The sequence below is a fragment of the Rissa tridactyla genome, chromosome 7 (assembly GCF_028500815.1).
Source record: "Rissa tridactyla isolate bRisTri1 chromosome 7, bRisTri1.patW.cur.20221130, whole genome shotgun sequence".
Taxonomy (NCBI): Eukaryota; Metazoa; Chordata; class Aves; order Charadriiformes; family Laridae; genus Rissa; species Rissa tridactyla.
In genome coordinates this window covers 2904399-2923671 of record NC_071472.1, presented here as the reverse complement: position 1 = coordinate 2923671, position 19273 = coordinate 2904399, and the positions used below count along the sequence as shown (strand labels likewise).

The window sequence follows — 19273 nt, the reverse complement described above, 5'->3', positions numbered from 1 at the left end:
CCTGTCATAGAGATCCTCCTGCTCACCGAGACTCTGGTTTAGAAATATTGACTTGAAACATCTTGTTCGTGGGGGATTACTGAATTATCTACTGACAGGTAGTAGGTGGATGGTTTTTTTTGGTGTAAGATCAATATCTGTCTGAGGGTAAACAAGCAATGCCTTTTCTGGACTTCAGTGGATTTCTGTGCATTCTCACGTTGTCTGTGAGAACATGGTTAAACACCTGTTTCTTAGAGTAGAAAGACCTGCTTTATCCACAGTGATGGGGGTATCTGGTCTAGAAGACTGGCCGCCTCCCTTGAGCAGAGTTGGTTGTATATTGTGAAGCCCCTTTCATTAGGACTGTAGCAGCTTTATAGGCTCTGAGGATCATCTTGGGGTGGGGGGAAACTTCTGCAATTTCCTTTCTGGTAAAAATGGCAGTTTATGCTTCAGAGGTCATCAAATTATAGATTGTGGTAGAGGGGAAGTGCAATATTGGGCGTCATTCTGCAGAAGTACGAACTGCTGAGGTTGCCCTTGGCTGGGAGAGCTCTGAAGTGGTTTGAAACTCTGGTGAATAACATGTGGAGTCAGGCATACTTGGTCCATGTTTGAGCTGTGGTCAGTGCTGCGTGGGAGAGAAGCTTTGGAGTGAAGGAGTGAGGGTTACAGTTCAGGTGGGACAGCTCGCCCCATTTCAGTCTGTGGCTGATGTGGGGCACTGTTTGTGCCACCACTGCAGTTCTGGGCTCTGCTGGGCCCACACAGGAGAGGCTGGAACAAAGCTTCCAGGAGCCCGAGGTGATGTGTAGCACGCTGGTTTCATCGAGCACTGACACTTGGCAGGTAACTCACTGATACTGGGCTGGTCACCGGCTGTGCAGCTCACCCCAGGTGCTGTAACATCCTCTGTCTTCTTGCAACTACATAGTCTTGCCTGGGGTTGTTTGTAATGAATTTTAAAAAATAAATAAATCTGGGTCAGTTTTTATCTCAAAACTTTTGATTCCTACAGACTGCCACTGGTGAAGCAGGATCCAATGTTGTAAGCTGTAATTTAACTCTAATATACAGTTGTTAATTGTTAGAGGGATGCTGTGGGTCACGTGCCCAATGACAGTGTCAAGTGACCAGTGCCGTGCAACTTGTACCTACTGAATTAATATTGTTAATAATTCCACTTAATACATATTTACAACCTGTTTTTATTAACAACTTCTTGAAATAAATTTTTATAGTCTGTTTACGGTGTGTTTGGCCAGAGAAGCCTTCTGACTAAATGGTGTTGTCAGAGTTAGTACAGTTGAGCACTGTCTCTTCTGAGAGGTAGCACTTTGCAGGTCAAAATGGTCAGGGACTGCTTATTAGCACGTCTCAGCTGTATCTGACTGAGTTTCTGTGCATAGCCAAATCGATTAAATGCTGGTAGCGCTTTAGCTAATTTATTGCGTTGGAATACAGATAGAATGGTCTTGGGCTAGTCTGAAACATGGAAAGATGTTTGTTGGCTGTTCAGACCATGGGACAGAAAATACTATAATTTAAAGATTTATAATTTAGCTTTTTCTTTTTTTCCTGGTCTTCCAAGTTTTTGTTTTAAGGTCCTATCAAAGTACACTGGGAAACTTAGTAAGCAGATGTTTTCTTTAAGTTAGCGCTTAGATATAGCCATGAGTTAACAGTGTAAAGCGAGGGTAGCGCTGTGTGTCTAATAAGAATAGAATATATTTCAACAAGCCTTCACTGCTTTCATACAGCAACTTGTTGATTGAGTTATTTGGAGTGTTGTAGTTAATACTTCACCTCTTCAAGGTTTTATTAGGTACAATTAATGTTTTGTATTAAGAATTCTTCATTGTTTGCAGTTTGTTTGTACTTGTTGTAAAACTTAGTTTCTGCTATGTTACCTGAATGGTTACTTCCTCCTGCTTTTAATAGGACCAGGAACATTGTGTAAGAATGGAAAATGAATAGCACAGTCTGTAATAAAGACATGAGCTTTGTTGTAAACTTGGGAACTTGCTATTTGGAGAGTACGGAGGAATATTCAGGTTCTGCATCTGGAGTTTAGTTGGTTTTGGAGAAAAAGTACCAATTCCTTCAGGACTGGTCTCGCATTTTTACGGTTTGTTGCACAGTTGTATGAAGGGGGGGAGGGGGGAGGAAAAGTTTAGCCTACTAAATATTTTAAGACTCTGTTTGTTGAACTATTTAAAAATGACCAACTGCAATTACATCAGAATGTCAGTGTAAATGCTTTTTCTCCAAGTCTGAGATTTGATGGAAAATTATCTTAATTGTTAACAAATCTTATCATGATATTCTGGAGGAGCTGTATTGTAATAGCATTAAGAGGCCTTTTTTTTTTTCTCTTGTTTTGCAAAGATATGTTAAAATTTCTATGGTGTTTTTTTAACTAAAGCTTTTTTTTTCCTGTGACCCCTTCAAGCCGCTTAAAATTGAACTTCTTTGATTCCCCTTGTACTGGATGTCAGAGACAAGCAGTGTTACGGTAGAGATGTGCTAATCCAAAATTTTATTGATCATTTTTGATATCTGATTGTCTGATGCACGCTTCTGTGTTTCCGTAGTGTGGTATTTACCAAGAATTTAACTTCTTTTGTTCACGTGTATTTCTCTTTCAGCCTTTAATCTGGACAATGAACAGCCAGATTATGATATGGACTCTGAGGATGAAACCTTACTGAACAGACTAAATCGGAAGATGGAAATCAAGCCGCTGCAGTTTGAAATAATGGTTGACAGACTTGAAAAAGCCAGTTCTAGTCAGGTATTGTGCTATGTTCAGAAATGACTGAGGTTTTTTGATTTCTGAGTTTTCTGGTCATGTGGTTCTGGGTGGTTTTTTGTTTGTTTTTCAATTTGTTTTATTTCCTATATCCACACAGGATAAGTGTGTGTGAGTCTGCAGTTACACATAAATCATGCTGCTGTCTTTTACTGTCAATATTGGTAACTTAGAAAAACAGGTAGGGAGGGAGCTTGTGGGGGATGGTTGGGCGGAGCTGTTTTTAAATTTTAATTCCTAACCACAGGGTGTTAGAGAGGACAGCTTAGAACATCTTGTTTTACCTGTGTAAAGATGGAAGAAGCTCGTGGTCTACAGATTTGGCTGTAAACATATATGAGAATCCAAATTCTTTATTTCAGTTGGTACTAATGGACATTGACTTCAGTTGAAGTTTGAAGGTTAGAAACTTAGAAGCATACACAGCGAAGCAAAGTATTTGTTAAGATTGGGCTCTTGTAGCAGAAACTGCACAGATGCAAGAAAGTAAGTTATACTCCAGTTCGGACTTGGAGGCTCGGACTCCTTGCTTTACAAGGAAGCATGGGTTTTATTTAGTCACTTATTTTATCGTAAGGGTACCAGTATCTTAATAACCGGGTTCCTGAGGTGTTCCAGGTCAGTATCTGGAGAAGGGTCTTAAAGCCAAAAACATTACTGAAAAGTTACATCTGAAAGATCAGTTTCTGAAGGGCAGGTTTGAAATAGGTAAAGTTATTTTTCAGTAAGATGAATATTTTGCTCGAGGGAAAAATCCATTGCAGGATCTGTAGCTCTGACTCAGTTTCTTAATCTGATTTAGTTCAGTGTAATGTGTTAAGAGGCCAAAATGTTGTATTCTCTACATCTTGGAGAAACTTTAAGAAGGATTAGGTAAATATTTATTACTGTGCTGAGAAGGTGGAGTATGAAGAAAAAAAAATTGCAGGGTTCATTGGATGATACTTGTTGAACGTGTGTTACTCAGATCTCTTAGAGCTTTGAGGTAGATACCCCTGTTTTGGCTTTCAATTAAGGTGGTTCTGGTTATCACTGTTCATGATTAATTTGCATCCTTCTTATGCTGGTTTCATCTTTCATTGCTTGAGTAATGAAGTTAAATTTCAGAAATATATTGTTTCCTTTTCTGCTTACCGTAATAGAGGGATGAGATTTACTGTAGTTGGACATGTTGCAAAACAGCAAACTTTTTTAGTTGATATTTTTCAAATTAGGGGAAGATGAAGTGCTGTCCAACTTCTGTTTTAAGTAATACTAGAGATACTGTTTTCTTTTTATGTAATGAATGGGTTTAAAATGCTATGAGCGTGTTAAACTACCGTACTAGTTAGTCAGTGGTGGGTTTTGCATTTATTTAGAGTCTGATTTCCATATAAAAAGCTTAACATAAAAAGGAAAAAAGTTATCATTTAATTACCTGTGTTTAACTACCTCCTACTCATATAACTTACCTAAGAAGTGAATGACTTTGTATCTCTGGGCTGTAATAAACAGGGATGGTTATTATCCTTTTCTCTCACAAAGTAAAAATTTTTGGGGAGAAATTAAGAAACTTCAGAATGCATTCTGTCTACTGAAAAATATCTTCTAGGGGAATTGACATTAAACTGCAAACAATCCTATGTTAATAATGGCTAACCAATAAGAAACTTATTTTTTTAGAAAAAAAATAGTCAAAGTGATTCGCAAATCATGATCTGCAGACTGTAGTAAGTTATTTATATCCTGTGCTTGTAATTGTTTCGAACAGTGTTTTCAGATTTCATGAAAAAATGATAAAGTTGTAGACTATTGTATGAAAGTTTCTGAGATGACAATGATGCTGTATCAGAAGAGTTGGGAACTTAATATTTGGAAGACCGGCTGGTGGCTTGAGTATTTCAATTTAGATCAGTGGTTTTTTCCTCCCTTTGCTGTCTTGTGCTAGAAAAGAATCAAGTTTGTTTAGAAAGTGTACAGGAGGTGTGAGCGTGCAGTGACTTTCTCCCTCTGCCACCACCCCACCCTCATCTCCATTGCACCTTTTCAATTTTCTCTTTCAGCTTGTAACACTTCAGGAAGCTAAATTGCTGCTAAATGAGGATGACTACCTTATTAAGGCTGTATATGACTACTGGGTAAGAAAGCGTAAGAATTGCAGAGGGCCATCTCTCATCCCCCAAATCAAACAGGAAAAGAGGGATGGCTCCACCAACAACGACCCTTATGTTGCCTTCCGGAGGAGAACTGAGAAGATGCAGACGAGAAAGGTAATTTGCCAAACCTTACTGTTTTAAATTTGTCATTTTAAATCCCGCAGTGATAGGAATAATTTTGATTTGTATCCAGCATCTTGCAGGATCTGTCCTGTGGTATCCACAGTTACCAATCTGATTGCCCCTGTTAATACTTGCAATATTAGATGACCCAGCTAAATTTCAAACCTGCTGAATGATGTAGTCAGTGTGTAAACCATCAGTTCTCTATGGCCAACTTACAATCTGTCTGTTCTCTAGAAAGCTGAAACTCAAAGGGTGACTTATAGGTATTGGCACATACTGCACAGCTGCAACAAGCAGCTGTGGGACTTGCTAGGTTTCACACTTCCCCTTCTGTGAAAAAGAGGAAAATGATCTTCCATTTGCCATGGAGTAAATAATTTGGGTTTTGTATTTGCAGTGTGGATTGATTTGAACTGGAAAATCTGTAATTACTCAGCATTTTAACATCATCTTTCTACACATACGTACACAACCTTATTGTGTGCGGAATCAAGGTGGAAAAAGTGTTTTAGGAACCAAATCCTGAATTCCTTGTTCTGACAAACGTCCACTGGGTTGATATGGAATCTGAGCAGAGAAAGCGTGGGGGGAAGTGGCTGAAAAGTTCTTTTTCAGCTTAATTGTAAAAGTTGGTTTGTTTGCTTTTTGTGGCTTTGTCTACCGAGTAGATTATGCTTTAGGAAAAGTTTCTTTTGAGTGTACTCGCATGATTCTCACTTGCAGCAGCATTATATTGGTTTTTTTTTTTGCTATTTATGCCTCGTAAGTTTTGCTTTTGACTTAAAATTTGTTTAATCTTTCAATAGAACCGAAAGAATGATGAAGCGTCTTATGAGAAGATGTTGAAATTAAGAAGAGAGTTTAGCAGAGCCATAACAATTTTGGAGATGATAAAGAGAAGAGAGAAAACAAAACGCGAGCTATTGCATTTAACATTAGAAGTCGTTGAGAAAAGGTAAAATTGCAAATTGTACCTGTAAGAAGTCATTTGTAACACCAAGGTTTTAATTTTCATCAAATATGTTTGAAAACACCTCCTGTAACTTATTTCTGTATGGATGCTAGTCTTCCGCACACATGCAGTGCTGAAGGCATATATAGCACCGTAAACTTCAGTAACTGAAATAAAAGGGGCTTATGCAGACTGTTTGCCTTGACGCTGTTTTCTGTCTTTCAAATATTTTCCCAGTGGAAATGCAGTATTATATTTTTAATTGTGTTTTTTGAGGTACCATTTGGGTGATTATGGAGGTGAAATCCTCAATGAAGTGAAGCTTAACAGACCTGAAAAAGAGATGAGCACAACTCCATCCACTCTTCATAATGGAAATCATCACAAAGTTCAAGAATGTAAAGTTAAGGTAAGCTTTCTTCTGCTGCGAGTCTCTTGTTAGCGGTGTCGTCGTCCTTCTGGATGTACACTGCTGATGTTTGCACGGGAAAAAGGAGTAGGAGGCTGCCATACTTGAGGGTAGGAGACCAAGAGACTGCAGTGCTGGCTTCCAGAAGTTTAACGTTTGTTTTTCCCACCTAAGTTTTCAAGGGACTGACAGGCATTGCTGTTTGTTTCTTTAAACAACAGCAGTGTAGTACTCTTCATTTTCCTTCTCAGTTCTCTGCCTTTCCTTGTAAGGTGATGTAAACATGAACTGTTAAGTGGACGTCAGGACCTCCATGAGATTGCAAAGTGAATTATTTTTTCTTCTCCCTTCAAAGGGAGACTAGAGCACTAAATTTTTCTGATAGTGTTGTCCACGACTGGCCCACAGTGTCCTGAAAATACAGGATTTTACTGAATTACAGCTAGAACGCCGAAGGATTCCAGAAACTATTCTGAACTGTTTAAGTGATCTTTGAGTAACATTTCCAGGCGCAAGAATGCAACTGTTATCTTGTTGGCAGCTGAAAAAAGTTGCAAGCAACTAATGTTTTAAAAAACACGTCCTGGAATTTGTAGTAGTTGTTAACTGAGGCCTGCGCGCTTCTGAGTAATACTGAGTAGGCATTTTTGTGTCTGCCACAGCTTGGCCCTCAGTATTAGGTAAGTAGCAAACACAGGAAGGTGGAAGAAAGAGTGGGTAAATTTGGAACCTTTAGTTTCTGCAAAGGGGTAGAAGGCTGCTCTGAGAGAAAGAGTGCAGAAGGATGTAAGACTTGAGTTGCTGTGTGTCACATACTAGTTATTTTGTCTTTCTAAAACTAGCAAAGTTGTGGAATTCTGTACTTAACACTCCTTTGACAAAGTCTTCCTTTACATTTTTTTAATATGTCCAGAAACTCAGTGGATCTAGTTTTATTTTTATAATTGACCTTGTTATTACTTGTTATTAACATCCAGAGAAGTAGTAATATAGGAATAATCCATAGCTAGAAATGCTAAACTTTAATGGTTTTCTTTTTTCTTGTCTCATGACACTCAAAAAACCAAACCAAACCAAAAAAACCAAAGCGCCAACCACATCAAAGGGAACTCTGTATCTTCTGTCATTGTTCAGATCTGATACCAAATCAGATTGTAATATTTTTGTGTGCTAGTTATTATCTTTTTGGGAGGCCAGTCTTTACATCTGTGCAGAAGAGAATTAAAACACTTTTCTCAGGAGGATCCTAGTTAACCAGAACTACGACTGTATTTGTTGGTTCTGGTGATGTGCCGTTCCAGCAGATTTAAATGAAAGATAGTAGAACAGTCATAACAGTCATAAGCAGCTTACACTACAAGCAGCAGTATTGACAAACATATCCATCTTGGGTTAATGTTTTTGAAATTCCTACTTCAGAGTAAGGTTGGGGTTTTTTTTAACAGTTAATACAGGCACCGATTGCAAAATTAACTGTTCGCAATTGTAATGTAATTGTATTATTACAAATGGTTGATCTGCTTGTCTTGTTTCTACTTCTTCATGTTGTGTTTCCTTTAATTGTTACTTAAGCCATAAGTATCTCTTCTCCCCTTTAGGAGCTATCTTGGCTTTAAAACATAAACACTAAAACATAAATGCGGTCGTGTTTCCACTGCAAGCCGTTTTAATGTCATCATTATGGTTACGCTCACGGAACTGAGTACGGTATAGAAAAAGGATAAGCCTTGATGTTCCACTGTTAATGTGACAGGAAAAAAATGCACCCAACTTTGAATTAAGACATATTTTTGAGAAATAACCTGAACGACTAGTTATTATAAAATGCTTGGATGCAAGGCTGGAGAGCTGAAGACCTTTTGAAATTTGTGTTTAGCACCCACGACACCTAGTGGGCACTGGATTGAATACAAATCTTGGTTCTTGCGCAGGAATTTTGTGTTTCTTGTCTCATTATGAAGCCGAGCTCCATTACTGGAATGGTTTCAGTCAGACGGTTATTGATAAGTGGTAATTTGGGGTAAACTTAAACACTCTTTCAAAACTGCACTGGCTTTTGCTTGTAATTGAGAATTTTGCAAGTGAAGTAATCTTCCTTTTAATTTAAAAGCTTTGAAGTGTAATAGCACTTCTGTTCAAATGAACAGTTTAATACTGATGGAGTTGTTTATATAGAGGGTTTATGTGGGCAAAATCTTAAATAACAAAGATGAATAACATTACCTCTTTTCAAAAATATGAACTGAGAAACACGAAACAAATTAGATTGTTTCTTTTGAACATATCTGAGCAGTTCAGAAAATTGAAAGCGCTTGCTATAGAAAGCTGAGATTTTGGAAACTAATTGGAATAGGTTTTCCAATTACAATACACACTGAGTCTACTGCAAAGCAAGGCACCTCTTAGGTAGTTGTACAGCTTGAAAGCTTTCGGTTTGTTTATTAGTGAATATCTGTAAAGACGATCAGAGGGAAAGTTCTGGTTGTTTTAATGTTTTGAATACATTTTGCATTATGTGTCTGAAATATTCTGCAGATGCTGCATGTTGAGAGGCTTTGGAAGATAAGCAGTTGTGTCTTCCAAGGCATGAGAAGAGGAAAGGTTAATTACTTTATCTTTTAAATTTTGTGTTCGTTTTTCTCAAACAGCATCCTCATCATTTATCTCTCAAGGAGGAGGTGTCTGATGTTGTACGTCAAAAGAAGAAGTATCTAAAGAAACCTAAAATAGAGTGTGTAGTAACTCCTCAACAGCCCTCTGCTGAGCCCTTGCCTGTTATCAACAAGAGCGATATTAAACAGTATGACTTCCACAGCTCGGATGAAGACGAGTTCCCACAGGTAATACTCCGTTGCAAAATCTCAGCATACAGAAGGCAGAAATTTCAGTTGTCTGTAATTTGGCCAGTCGAGCTTCAAATGGAGAATAACTCTGTTGGACAGGGGGTGTATAGAAGAGATACTTGCAGAAACTATGACTTTGTTTTCTTCTAAGCTGTGCTTCAAATAAGCTTGCATTTAATGTATAAATGTGGCAGTTCATATTATATAAATATAAACTTGTGTAATAAATAAATAAGATGATATTGTATAAACATGGCCGTTGGAAGAATGACTTTGCTGTCTGGTCTAGGTACCCTCACCAGTATCAGAAGCAGAAGAAGAAAATGATCCTGATGGACCTTGTGCTTTCAGGAGAAGAGCAGGATGCCAGTATTATGCTGTAAGATTATCTGCTCTTGGATTTAGTGGGGTGGTTTTTGTTAGGTTGTTGTTTTGGTTTTTTAAATTTAGACTGGCACAGTGCTAATGTAATAGTTTTTCAGTTCCCACTTTTACCACCAAAGCTTTGATTTAGTGAATCCAAAGACAATCGCTTTCAGTCTTCACGAGAATTATTCTCACTGTACTGTTCCTCTGTGATTACCTGAAGATAATACAATGCTTTGCCTGCAGACCAATTCAGTCACTGTTTAGCAGGGAGAGAGATGTTTTTTGTTTTTCTTAGCACATCCTTTCTTCCCAGCTTGTAGAGCTCATTAGAGTTAGATACTAGTTGTCTTAGTTCTCAGACCTGCTGAGAGATCCTACTGGTGCATTGAGTAGAATCTGCTACTGAAGCACAGGGGTGAAATCTGGTAGGACTTTTTCATATAGTGAAGTCGAAATTTTCTTTTTAAACCAGTGCAAGCTGTATATATATTGAAAAACATCAGGTTGCAATTGCAAGAATGTGCAGAGGACAGATACTAATTATACGTGTCCTGTCATCATCTCGGAACCACTGACCATGACATGTTTTTACTGCACACGTGCTTATAGATGGGGAGCTTTAGGCTGCAGAAGACCAAGAAAGGCCACACAACACTATGAGTCTGTTTTTTCTTTGCTTGCTTCCTATGGAAAGAATGAAGTTACATGACAAAATAATTGTGTAGCCTTTAAAGTCACTGAGAAGTCATTTAGTCACTAGGTAGGCTGTTTCAGAAGCCCAGGCACCCCCCAGATTATTCAAATTATAGCACGGGCATCTCCCACAAGCTGCACTGAAAGTTCTTTGCACAGGTCAGATGTGCTGGCACCTGCTCCTGTGCCTGCTGTGCCTTGTCCTGCTCTGCTGTGGTCGTTCCAGAGTACCACAGACAACTTGATCTTTCCACGAATATCTCATTGTTTTTAACTACTCTTCTCCTTTTAGGGATTTATTAGTGGTTTATTTAAGACGTACTAGCCTCTTTGCCACCCATTTTTTTGTGTGAGCTCTTAACTTACTTTCAGTTCGGGTGAGGTTTTTTTTTTTACTGTTGGTTGTTGATCTAGTCACCTTTTCTGCTTAGCTCCGGAGGGTTAGCTGAAGCTTCTCTCTTGCTTAGAATTTATCCTACTTTGTTTTTCTTAGTTAGCCTATGATTTAACTCCTTTGCCAAAAGAAGTTGAGATAACCAAAAACTTGTATTTTCATTCTTTTTTGTTAGTTTTCCGTTGCTGTTTAGAAGCTGATTATTTAACAGCCTTAATGTTAGCCTTATAGGATTTTTTTCTAACTACTGAAGCCTTTTCAGTTTTGATTAACTTATAACATAAATTGATTGAATCTGCAGCACTACTGTTTCTGTAGGTTCAACCTGATCACAAAAATTGATTATTTTAATATATATTTATTAACCTGTCATATAAGACATTTCAGACAGCACACAGCATTTCTACTTGCAATGATTATGCAGTTTTGAATTCATAATAATAACAAAGATACTTACGGAGTAATAAAAATGCCCTAAGGTAAGCTGATACAGAAAATACACTGTCAAGATCCAGTAATTGAATGCTGCGTATTGGCACAAAGGCCATTCAGAGCAGCGTCTGTTACCTTTGGCAGTATGTGTTTCATGAGTAAAACTAAACTGCAAATTTAGGAGCCCCTTTTGAAATTACCTACCTGCTTAGGCTGCAAGCTCTCCGAGTTAGGAATTGTTGTCACTTTGCTTTGTGTAGCTGGTGATTCAGCAGGATCCTTGATAAATGAACAAGCCTTCTTGGTATTTACTTTGTCACAATAAGTACTAAATGTATTCTTCAGTAGCGTGATATTTAGCACTGGAGTTGTGAATATATTTTCGAGGTATTTCTATCAATTACTTTTCATAAACTCACTCTTACAGACAAAAGCTTTTATGCTACTGACTCTTACTTGCGGGATTAGACAAGTTCATGAGAAGGATAGGCCCTCAACTGATTACAAACTGTAGTCAAGATGCAGCATTGCCTGCAGGTAGTCCTTCAGCTTCTAAGAGCCTGAAGCTCAGAGGCTGTAACAAGAAAAGAATTGCACCCTGTGTTTTATATCTTGTGACAAATCACCAGAAGAGCCCTTTTCAGACGGGACGTACCGGGCCAGATGGGCCTGTGTTTGAGTAGAACGGTTCTAGATGTTTCTTGGTAGAATGAATTCTACTTGTTCTATATTTTGGTTGTGGCATCTTAACTTTATGACTAATCAAGGGAAGAGGATTTTCGGCTTCATGTATTTTTAAAAAAAAAAATAAAAATCCAAGTTCTTTTATGATCTGAGCATATTAATCAAGTGATAGTTCTATGGGCATTTTCAGCATTTTCTGTGCTGTAGCCTGTGCATGATAATCACTTAGTAGTAACCTAACCAAAGCATACACTCCAAATGAGTGCAAATTTGCCTTTTCTTTTTTCTTTACAGCCTCGTTTGGACCAAACTAATTCTTCATATGAAAGCTCAGAATTGGCAGAATTGGACAAACTGAGGTTCAGGCATTGCCTTACAACCCTTACAATTCCAAGAAGATGTATAGGATTTGCAAGAAGACGAATTGGCAGGGGTGGAAGGTACAGTTGCACCATGTTTACTCTTCATTCCCCTTCAAAGGATAAAAGTAAAAAGATAGTTAAACTAACATTTTTTTTCATCCTCTTTAATCAGGGTTATAATGGACCGAATATCCACAGAACATGATCCTGTCTTGAGACAGATTGACCCGGAAATGCTGAACAGTTTTTCAAGCTCTTCCCAGACTTTAGACTTTTCTTCTAATTTTTCACGGACCAATGCTTCCAATAAACGTTGTGAAAACAGACTGTCCCTTCCTGAAATACTAAGCAATATCAGATCATGTCGACTGCAGTGTTTTCAGCCAAGGCTACTAAATCTACAGGACAGTGATAGCGAAGAATGTACCTCAAGGAAACCAGGGCAGACTGTGAATAATAAAAGAGTTTCTGCAGCATCTGTAGCTTTATTGAACACCAGCAAGAATGGCATATCAGGTAGGCAAGGATTTGAATTCTTCTGGAACTGAAAATATTGAATTCTAGTGTCTTTACTTGTGACTGGACTGATAACAACATCTTCAGCAGCGACGTGTACCTAAACTAAAGATACAAGCTAACTATTTTGTATTTCTTAGAATATACTGAAGTTTTCCACAAACAGTCCTCTTCCTCCTGCTTTTATTTCAGTTTCAATTGAATCTTGATAAAGTGCTGGATTTAAACATGCTTTATCCAGGATTCTGCTCATGTTTAAGAATTGTTTAGGTGTGACTGAGACTTAAAGACTTCAATTGGTATAACCTTGTTTAAGGAGAGGAGAGTGCTCTTTAAAAATGCAAAGGAAAAGCAGTTGGTTTCTTGGGGAGAGGTGTCTCTTCTCTAGTTGGAGTCTTTCTTTTTAAATCTTGCCAAAACATTTCAGAAAACCAGTAGTAAGTTAGTGAGTGTACTGAGCAGGCATGACAAAGTCTGAAAACAGCACTTTCTGTTGGTAGCTGTTATAGTCAACACTTTGACACTGGAAGCATCCAGTGATGCACCTTCTCTGATTTCTTTTTTATTGTTTTTTTTTTAAGAAAATCATCAGCCATTAATGAAGTGTGATTGCCTTTCCCCTTAAATATCACCTGTAACAGTTGCAGCCAGTGCAGCCATCTCTGTCCGTTTGGCTTTATGACCTGATAGCTCCAGATGAGCAAGACAGCCATTCACTTATAAATGGTTTTACATGTAAAAGAAATAAAAAATTCTTGTAGTTTCTTCACAAAAATATAAAATACGTGCAACAAGTCTGATCTTTGTAGACCCTTTGTTAGCAATTTGGATATAGAAGCACTAAAGTTGGAATAAAAGCCACCAAAAGAAAAAATTGCTCTAAGTTTACACTAGCAGCCTTTACATCACTTGCTTCGTGTACTATGAGCTGTAATTGCTTAAGTTTCAACACTGTCGCTTCTTTCTCATCGTAAAAGGATGTATGATTCTTTAAAAAGCTGGACAATTGGAGATACGCCAAAGGAGATCTCCTACCAAGCAACAGCACGCATCTGAGTGTTTTCCTACTCTATTGTGTATAGGCAGTATTAGGTATTGTAAAACAGGGTGATTAGATAATATACTAGGGTGATTCTAAATTCCATAATTAACTTTATATGGATGTGGAATGGTCTGTCTCTTTTAACATCAGTTGCAGGATTGGGTATTTAATCTTCAATAACATACCTTTAGAATTCATGTATAGAAATTAAATATCTTGGAAAACAAGAGCAGATTTCTCTATGTTACGGTTTTAGAAGACTAAGCATTAACTTATTAAGTAACATCAGAGTAGTACTGACATAAGCACAGAATATTTACTTTCATAACTTACTCTTCAGTATAGTTATTGCAACCTTTGTATTGTTCTCTCTCATGAAAAGATTTGCACAAGAGCATTTTTTCTGCTGTATGGAGAGAACAGACATAATGTGCTATGCTCATATTTTGTATGAATTTTTTTTGTAAGGAGCTTGAAGGGCTGGAGAGTTGCAGCTGTAGCAGAAAGGGGCAGGTTGGTGTGATGGGATTACGGATAAGCACCAGGAGGTGTCTTGTTAAAGCAAATGCAGAAAATAGAAAGGAATACTACTTGTCAGTTAAGGATGTGAAATGTGGACCATAAGCTGTAAGGAACACCGAAGAATTTGCTGGTAGCTCTTTATATAACAAGAGCAAGTAATACTGCAAGATTTCTGTTTGCATGAATAAAGTACGATGACACCAAGGTAAGGAAAGTTGCTGAAAAAGATACAGGTTAAGTTGATTATTTTTTCTGTAGATTTTTAATGATAATGTAAAGGATTAGCTAGATGTAAAACTTCAAGGCTTTAAATTCTGCTCTGGGAGACTTCCCCCCACCCCTGAGTGGAGTCTAAAGAACTAGGAGAATATTTTGGGGTGGAAGCTGATATATCTGATTTTAATATAAATGAGTGAAGGAAAATGAAGAAATGAGTGAAGGAAAAAGGTTGAAGAGATTTGTGAAATCTTCATACCTGGCTTTAGTATAAATGAAGATTGCAGCAGTGGAAGAGAATTCCCGTAGCTAGGGGAAAGATGGCACATAATAAGAAAACTAAAATGAGAACAGCGTTTAAGCGGTATATTCAGGGAAAGGGGGGGGTGTCACTGTTTTCGTGGGGAACTGTGTATACATAAGAAAAAAATGTCCGCTCTTCCTGATTCAGGTTAATGCCATTGACAAGGATAAAAAAACCTAAATTATTGGTGCTATGCGGCAAATTAATGACAGACCTGATATGCACGTACGGACTAGCACTCACGGACTTCAGGATTCATACTGTTAGGGAAAGAGAACTAAAGGAAAGGCTAGGGGAGACTATAGAGAAGTATCTAAAAAAAATGCATAAAAACAAATCTGATGGATCTAAGCTGCTTTGTAGAGGAATAATAATTAACTTCGGTTACATAATCTTAGAAATTATCTGAAGAATACATTTAGATTTTGATAGAGATCACTCATTAGTTGAAGTACATTATGCAGGGAAATTTATGGTTATGGAAGACCTTTTTCTTTACAGGTTTAAATTACAAAGCAAATCCTGTAATTCTAGTAAAAGATCAGAGACAATAGACAACAGAAGTCCTCAGCAAATAACCGAGTCAGCAAGAGGCACTGCTGTTAGATTTTCTCCTTAGTAAATAGTGAGTAAATTTTAGAAGGGATGGCCAAAGTCTGGCTGTGTATTAAATCAGCACAGGTATTATTGCTGCATTTATTAAAGTAATTCTGTCTGGGAGGTGATTGTTGAAATTAGTTGATGGTACAGCACACTTACCTGTAAGCATAAAGCTACCTCTAAAGGAAACAATGTCAGTGGTTAAACTGATTGTTTTGTTTTGTTTTTTCTTTTAGTTTAGAGAAGACTTGGAGTTGCTTGCTTTGGTTTTCGGTGCAGAAGAATATTTAAGTTACCTCTGCATTGTATTTTTTGCTTGTGTTAATAAAGCAACTCTTACTCTGATAACTCTTCAAATGCTAGGCATTGTACAAACAGAAAGAAAGACTTATTTTAAAAATGTGTGACTGGTCTTTTCTTGAAAGTGCCTAATCGGTGCATGAATAAAGAACCACTGTTTCAAGCTAAATTATTCTCTTGCTCATGTTACAAGAACTGCAAATGGCAAAACTGAATTTGAGGAACTTTAAGAGACGTCAGTGAAACAATCTGATCCCTTTGATCAGTTGTGAAAACTCTTTGTAGTCTTACACACTGTATCTGGAAAGGTAAGCTGGTCTTTGCCAGTGACACCTCCAGAAGAGCTCTCTGATCTAAAGATCTCTGAGATCAGCTGATGAGGTAGGGGTACAACTGATCATCAGGAGAGATGATGGAGGAAGGAAGTTGTCAGGAATTTGTGGATGGTACTACTTACAACAGCCAAGTAATACTTAACCTGCTTGCGGAATTCCTGCAGTGTGACTCAACTGATTTTTGGGATGGAAGTAAGAAGTAGGCTTTAGGCAAAGTCCTCAGCAGTTCGCAGTACAGTCGGAATGTTGCATTTGGCTTCCAGTCTGCTTCAGCTGCAGTTCCAGTGACCCACTCAAGTAGTTACCTGTTTCGTTACCATGTCTCTAGATACAAAAGACAACTGCAGATGATGGCATTCTCAGCTGAAGAGTTTTGCTTATGGAACAAGCTTTTACCTTTTAGACTTGGCGGGTTGTTTTCTTTTCTGAGAATTAAGTACTATGTAGAATGAATTAATGAAATACCACTTGTGGGGCAGCCTGAAAGATGGTCTTTGATTAAAGCCTTCAACTCCTAAGAGAAGTGACATCATAATCCAAACCAAAGCTGTCAAGGAGAGGAGCCTGGAAGACTTACTCTCACATTGACTTTTTACCCTGTTCTGCTGTAGTGTTTCAATACAGTCAGGCTATGGTAAAATAAAAAATACTGGTATTCAGCAGCGGAATGTAAAATTCTGGTAAACAGAACCTTTTGTAAGAAGTACAGAATTCTTGCCCTTAACTCTGACCTTAAAGGCTATGTTGGGGCATCATAGAGGCTTGCTATTTTTTTTTTCTCTAGGACCCTTCAGTTGTTTGATTTGGCAGAAGCAAATTATATTAAATGTGCTAATGAACGTCTGCTGTTTTATAACAAAGCTAACAGCTGAGTTCAGTCTCACCACTGAATAACTATCTGGTGAAAGGTAGTGAATTGAGTGGAAAGGCTAAGTGATGATTATGTTACTACGATAATCTTCCCTGTACCTTGTAATAGAATGTTTGATGACTTCATGGTCTGTGTCAAACTGAGAAGGATGGGAGATTGAAAACACAGAATTGATATGTGGGTTAAATTAGGAGATCCTGTGGTGTGGTGACTGCTTTCTATATTACGTCTTTACAGTCCGTAGAAGAGTACAACTTTGAGTCTAGATGAATGCCCCTGTAGTGCAATATAATACTACAAATAATAGCTAATTACGGCTAAATGCAATTTAGGTATTTCTTTGTGCCGTATAAGCTTGTTCTAAAACACTTCTTATAAATCAAAAGACATGCTCTGGAATTTCTTACCTCAGAACTTAAAAATAGAAATATATATATGTAATGTTCCATAATGCTGTTCTTGGCTCTGTTGCCTTTAGTAATGCAACACGTTTTGGGAGACCGTTGTGAGGGAACTTAACAGGTTTAGCTGGCTGAACTTTGAGTTAAGTGCTTGTAGTAATAGCTAAGAATATTCAAGAGGAACAAAATACAGCTAAATGTGAAATAAATTTCACTTTAGAATATGTGGGAAATTATAAAATCCCTAGAATCTAATAGGAATAACTGTATAAGTCATTGGATTTTTAGGTGCCCTCCTAACGTGGTTGAGGCCTGTTTTAATAATGCAGCAGTAGAGAAGAAGGTTCAGTCCTAATTTCTAAACAGTCGCAATCTAAGTTTGGTATTTATTCAGAATGGAATTTCAGGACAACCATGAGTATTACAACTAGTAAATGAAGGAGCCAGACCCTGAAAGATAGTGTGATGATATTGCTGCAGAATCCAGGTGTTTGAGATGAATGACAGCTTTAGTCTTTGAAAAACATAATAAACTGCTGAACTGTAGTTAATGGGAATCTTTGAAAAGTGAATTCTCTTTTTACTTCCTTCTAGGAGAACTTGGTTCTCAGGTTAGCATCAACTGCACAAAACTCAAGTTTTAATGTGAAACACCTGACAGTATTTTCAGTTTGAGTTTGCAGTTCTTTGGTGGAGAGAACATTGAGAACAGCTTTTCTGACTTTGCCATTCCCTTCACTTTTTTTAAGAGTCTTGTACTCCTAGGGTTGCATTAACCTGGTTCTCACAAATAAACAAATGTATTACGTCACTCTTAAACTCTTACTCAGTTTTTAAAAAAATTAATTTGTGGAGAAAATCCTGTTCAGATGAAACTTAAGCATTCCCTTCGGGGAGGGTTGGGGTGGGGAGAGCGGTTATTTAGGGAAAGTTAAACTGGATTTGCTAAATAAACAGTGCTTTGTAATGTTTGCAAACACTTACTAAGTTTTAGACCCAGAGATTAGCTTTGTCATTGTGTATTAGTTTATAGTCCTTTCAAGTGAGAATTGGTATAGAACTGTGTGCAGACTATTTAAATGTATGAATTCTGGTTGTGCTGTTGAAGCAGGTGTTCTCGAATGCCAGGCGTGTGCTTCCTTTGCAGAGTCCAGTCTGGTGTCAGAGAAAAGGGCAATAACAAGGGACTGTAGGAAGGAGTTGTACAGGAATGAACTTCCAGTGGTTACTGGGAGAGAAGGCATCCAGCTCAGCCCAGTGTACTTCTTCCTCAGCTATGATTTTTAGGACACGCCTGTTTTCTGAAAACCAGGAAAAGAATTTCTTTAAGCTTTTGCTTAAAGCTACTGGAAGGAAAACCACCAAAGATAGAAACTGCTTAAAAGCAATGAAAACTGTGAATCCTTTTGTTATGAATAGATTCAGCGCTAGAAGAACAAAACAAACAAATTTAGCTTGACCTCTCCTTTACATAAGAATGTATGAAGAATGTATCTCTGCAGGCATCTAACACAATGTATGTTGTCTTCAACCACTTGTTATCCAACACGGATGTGCTCCTGCATTTCAGATGTATTTGTTTTGTGCAGGCCTATTTAACACTAGCTTCACTTTCTTTTCTGTAGTAACAGGGGGTATCACAGAGGAACAATTTCAGACACATCAACAGCAGTTAGTTCAAATGCAGAGGCAACAACTTGCTCAGCTTCAGCAGAAACAGCAATCTCAGCATTCCTCACAGCAGACACATCCGAAAGCACAGGTAATGCACCTTAAATGTCATCATATGCTGATATCTTCCTTTTTGCTTGCTGTGTTTTTCATCTCTTATATGCTTAATGTATCACCTCAGTAAATATGTTAAACTTTAGAATGAGTTTTGGTCGAGATACTTTTCCAATTTGCCATATAATGCCCAGAAGGCACCTTATGCTGTAGCTAGTACAAATACCTTGCTTCCATTTTTCTGTTTG

General features: G+C 37.8%; 1 protein-coding gene across 1 annotated transcript in view; it reads left to right on the top strand.

Annotated features, from left to right (window-relative positions):
• EPC2 (enhancer of polycomb homolog 2) overlaps positions 1-19273 on the top strand; it is a 49512-nt gene that overhangs the window by 23723 nt on the left and 6516 nt on the right. Inside the window, exons 3-11 of the mRNA XM_054208572.1 lie at positions 2631-2776; positions 4837-5043; positions 5862-6010; positions 6284-6416; positions 9065-9256; positions 9549-9638; positions 12126-12271; positions 12366-12709; positions 18926-19062. Coding sequence (XP_054064547.1) covers positions 2631-2776; positions 4837-5043; positions 5862-6010; positions 6284-6416; positions 9065-9256; positions 9549-9638; positions 12126-12271; positions 12366-12709; positions 18926-19062 — 1544 coding nt within the window. The remainder of the gene's footprint in view (positions 1-2630; positions 2777-4836; positions 5044-5861; positions 6011-6283; positions 6417-9064; positions 9257-9548; positions 9639-12125; positions 12272-12365; positions 12710-18925; positions 19063-19273) is intronic.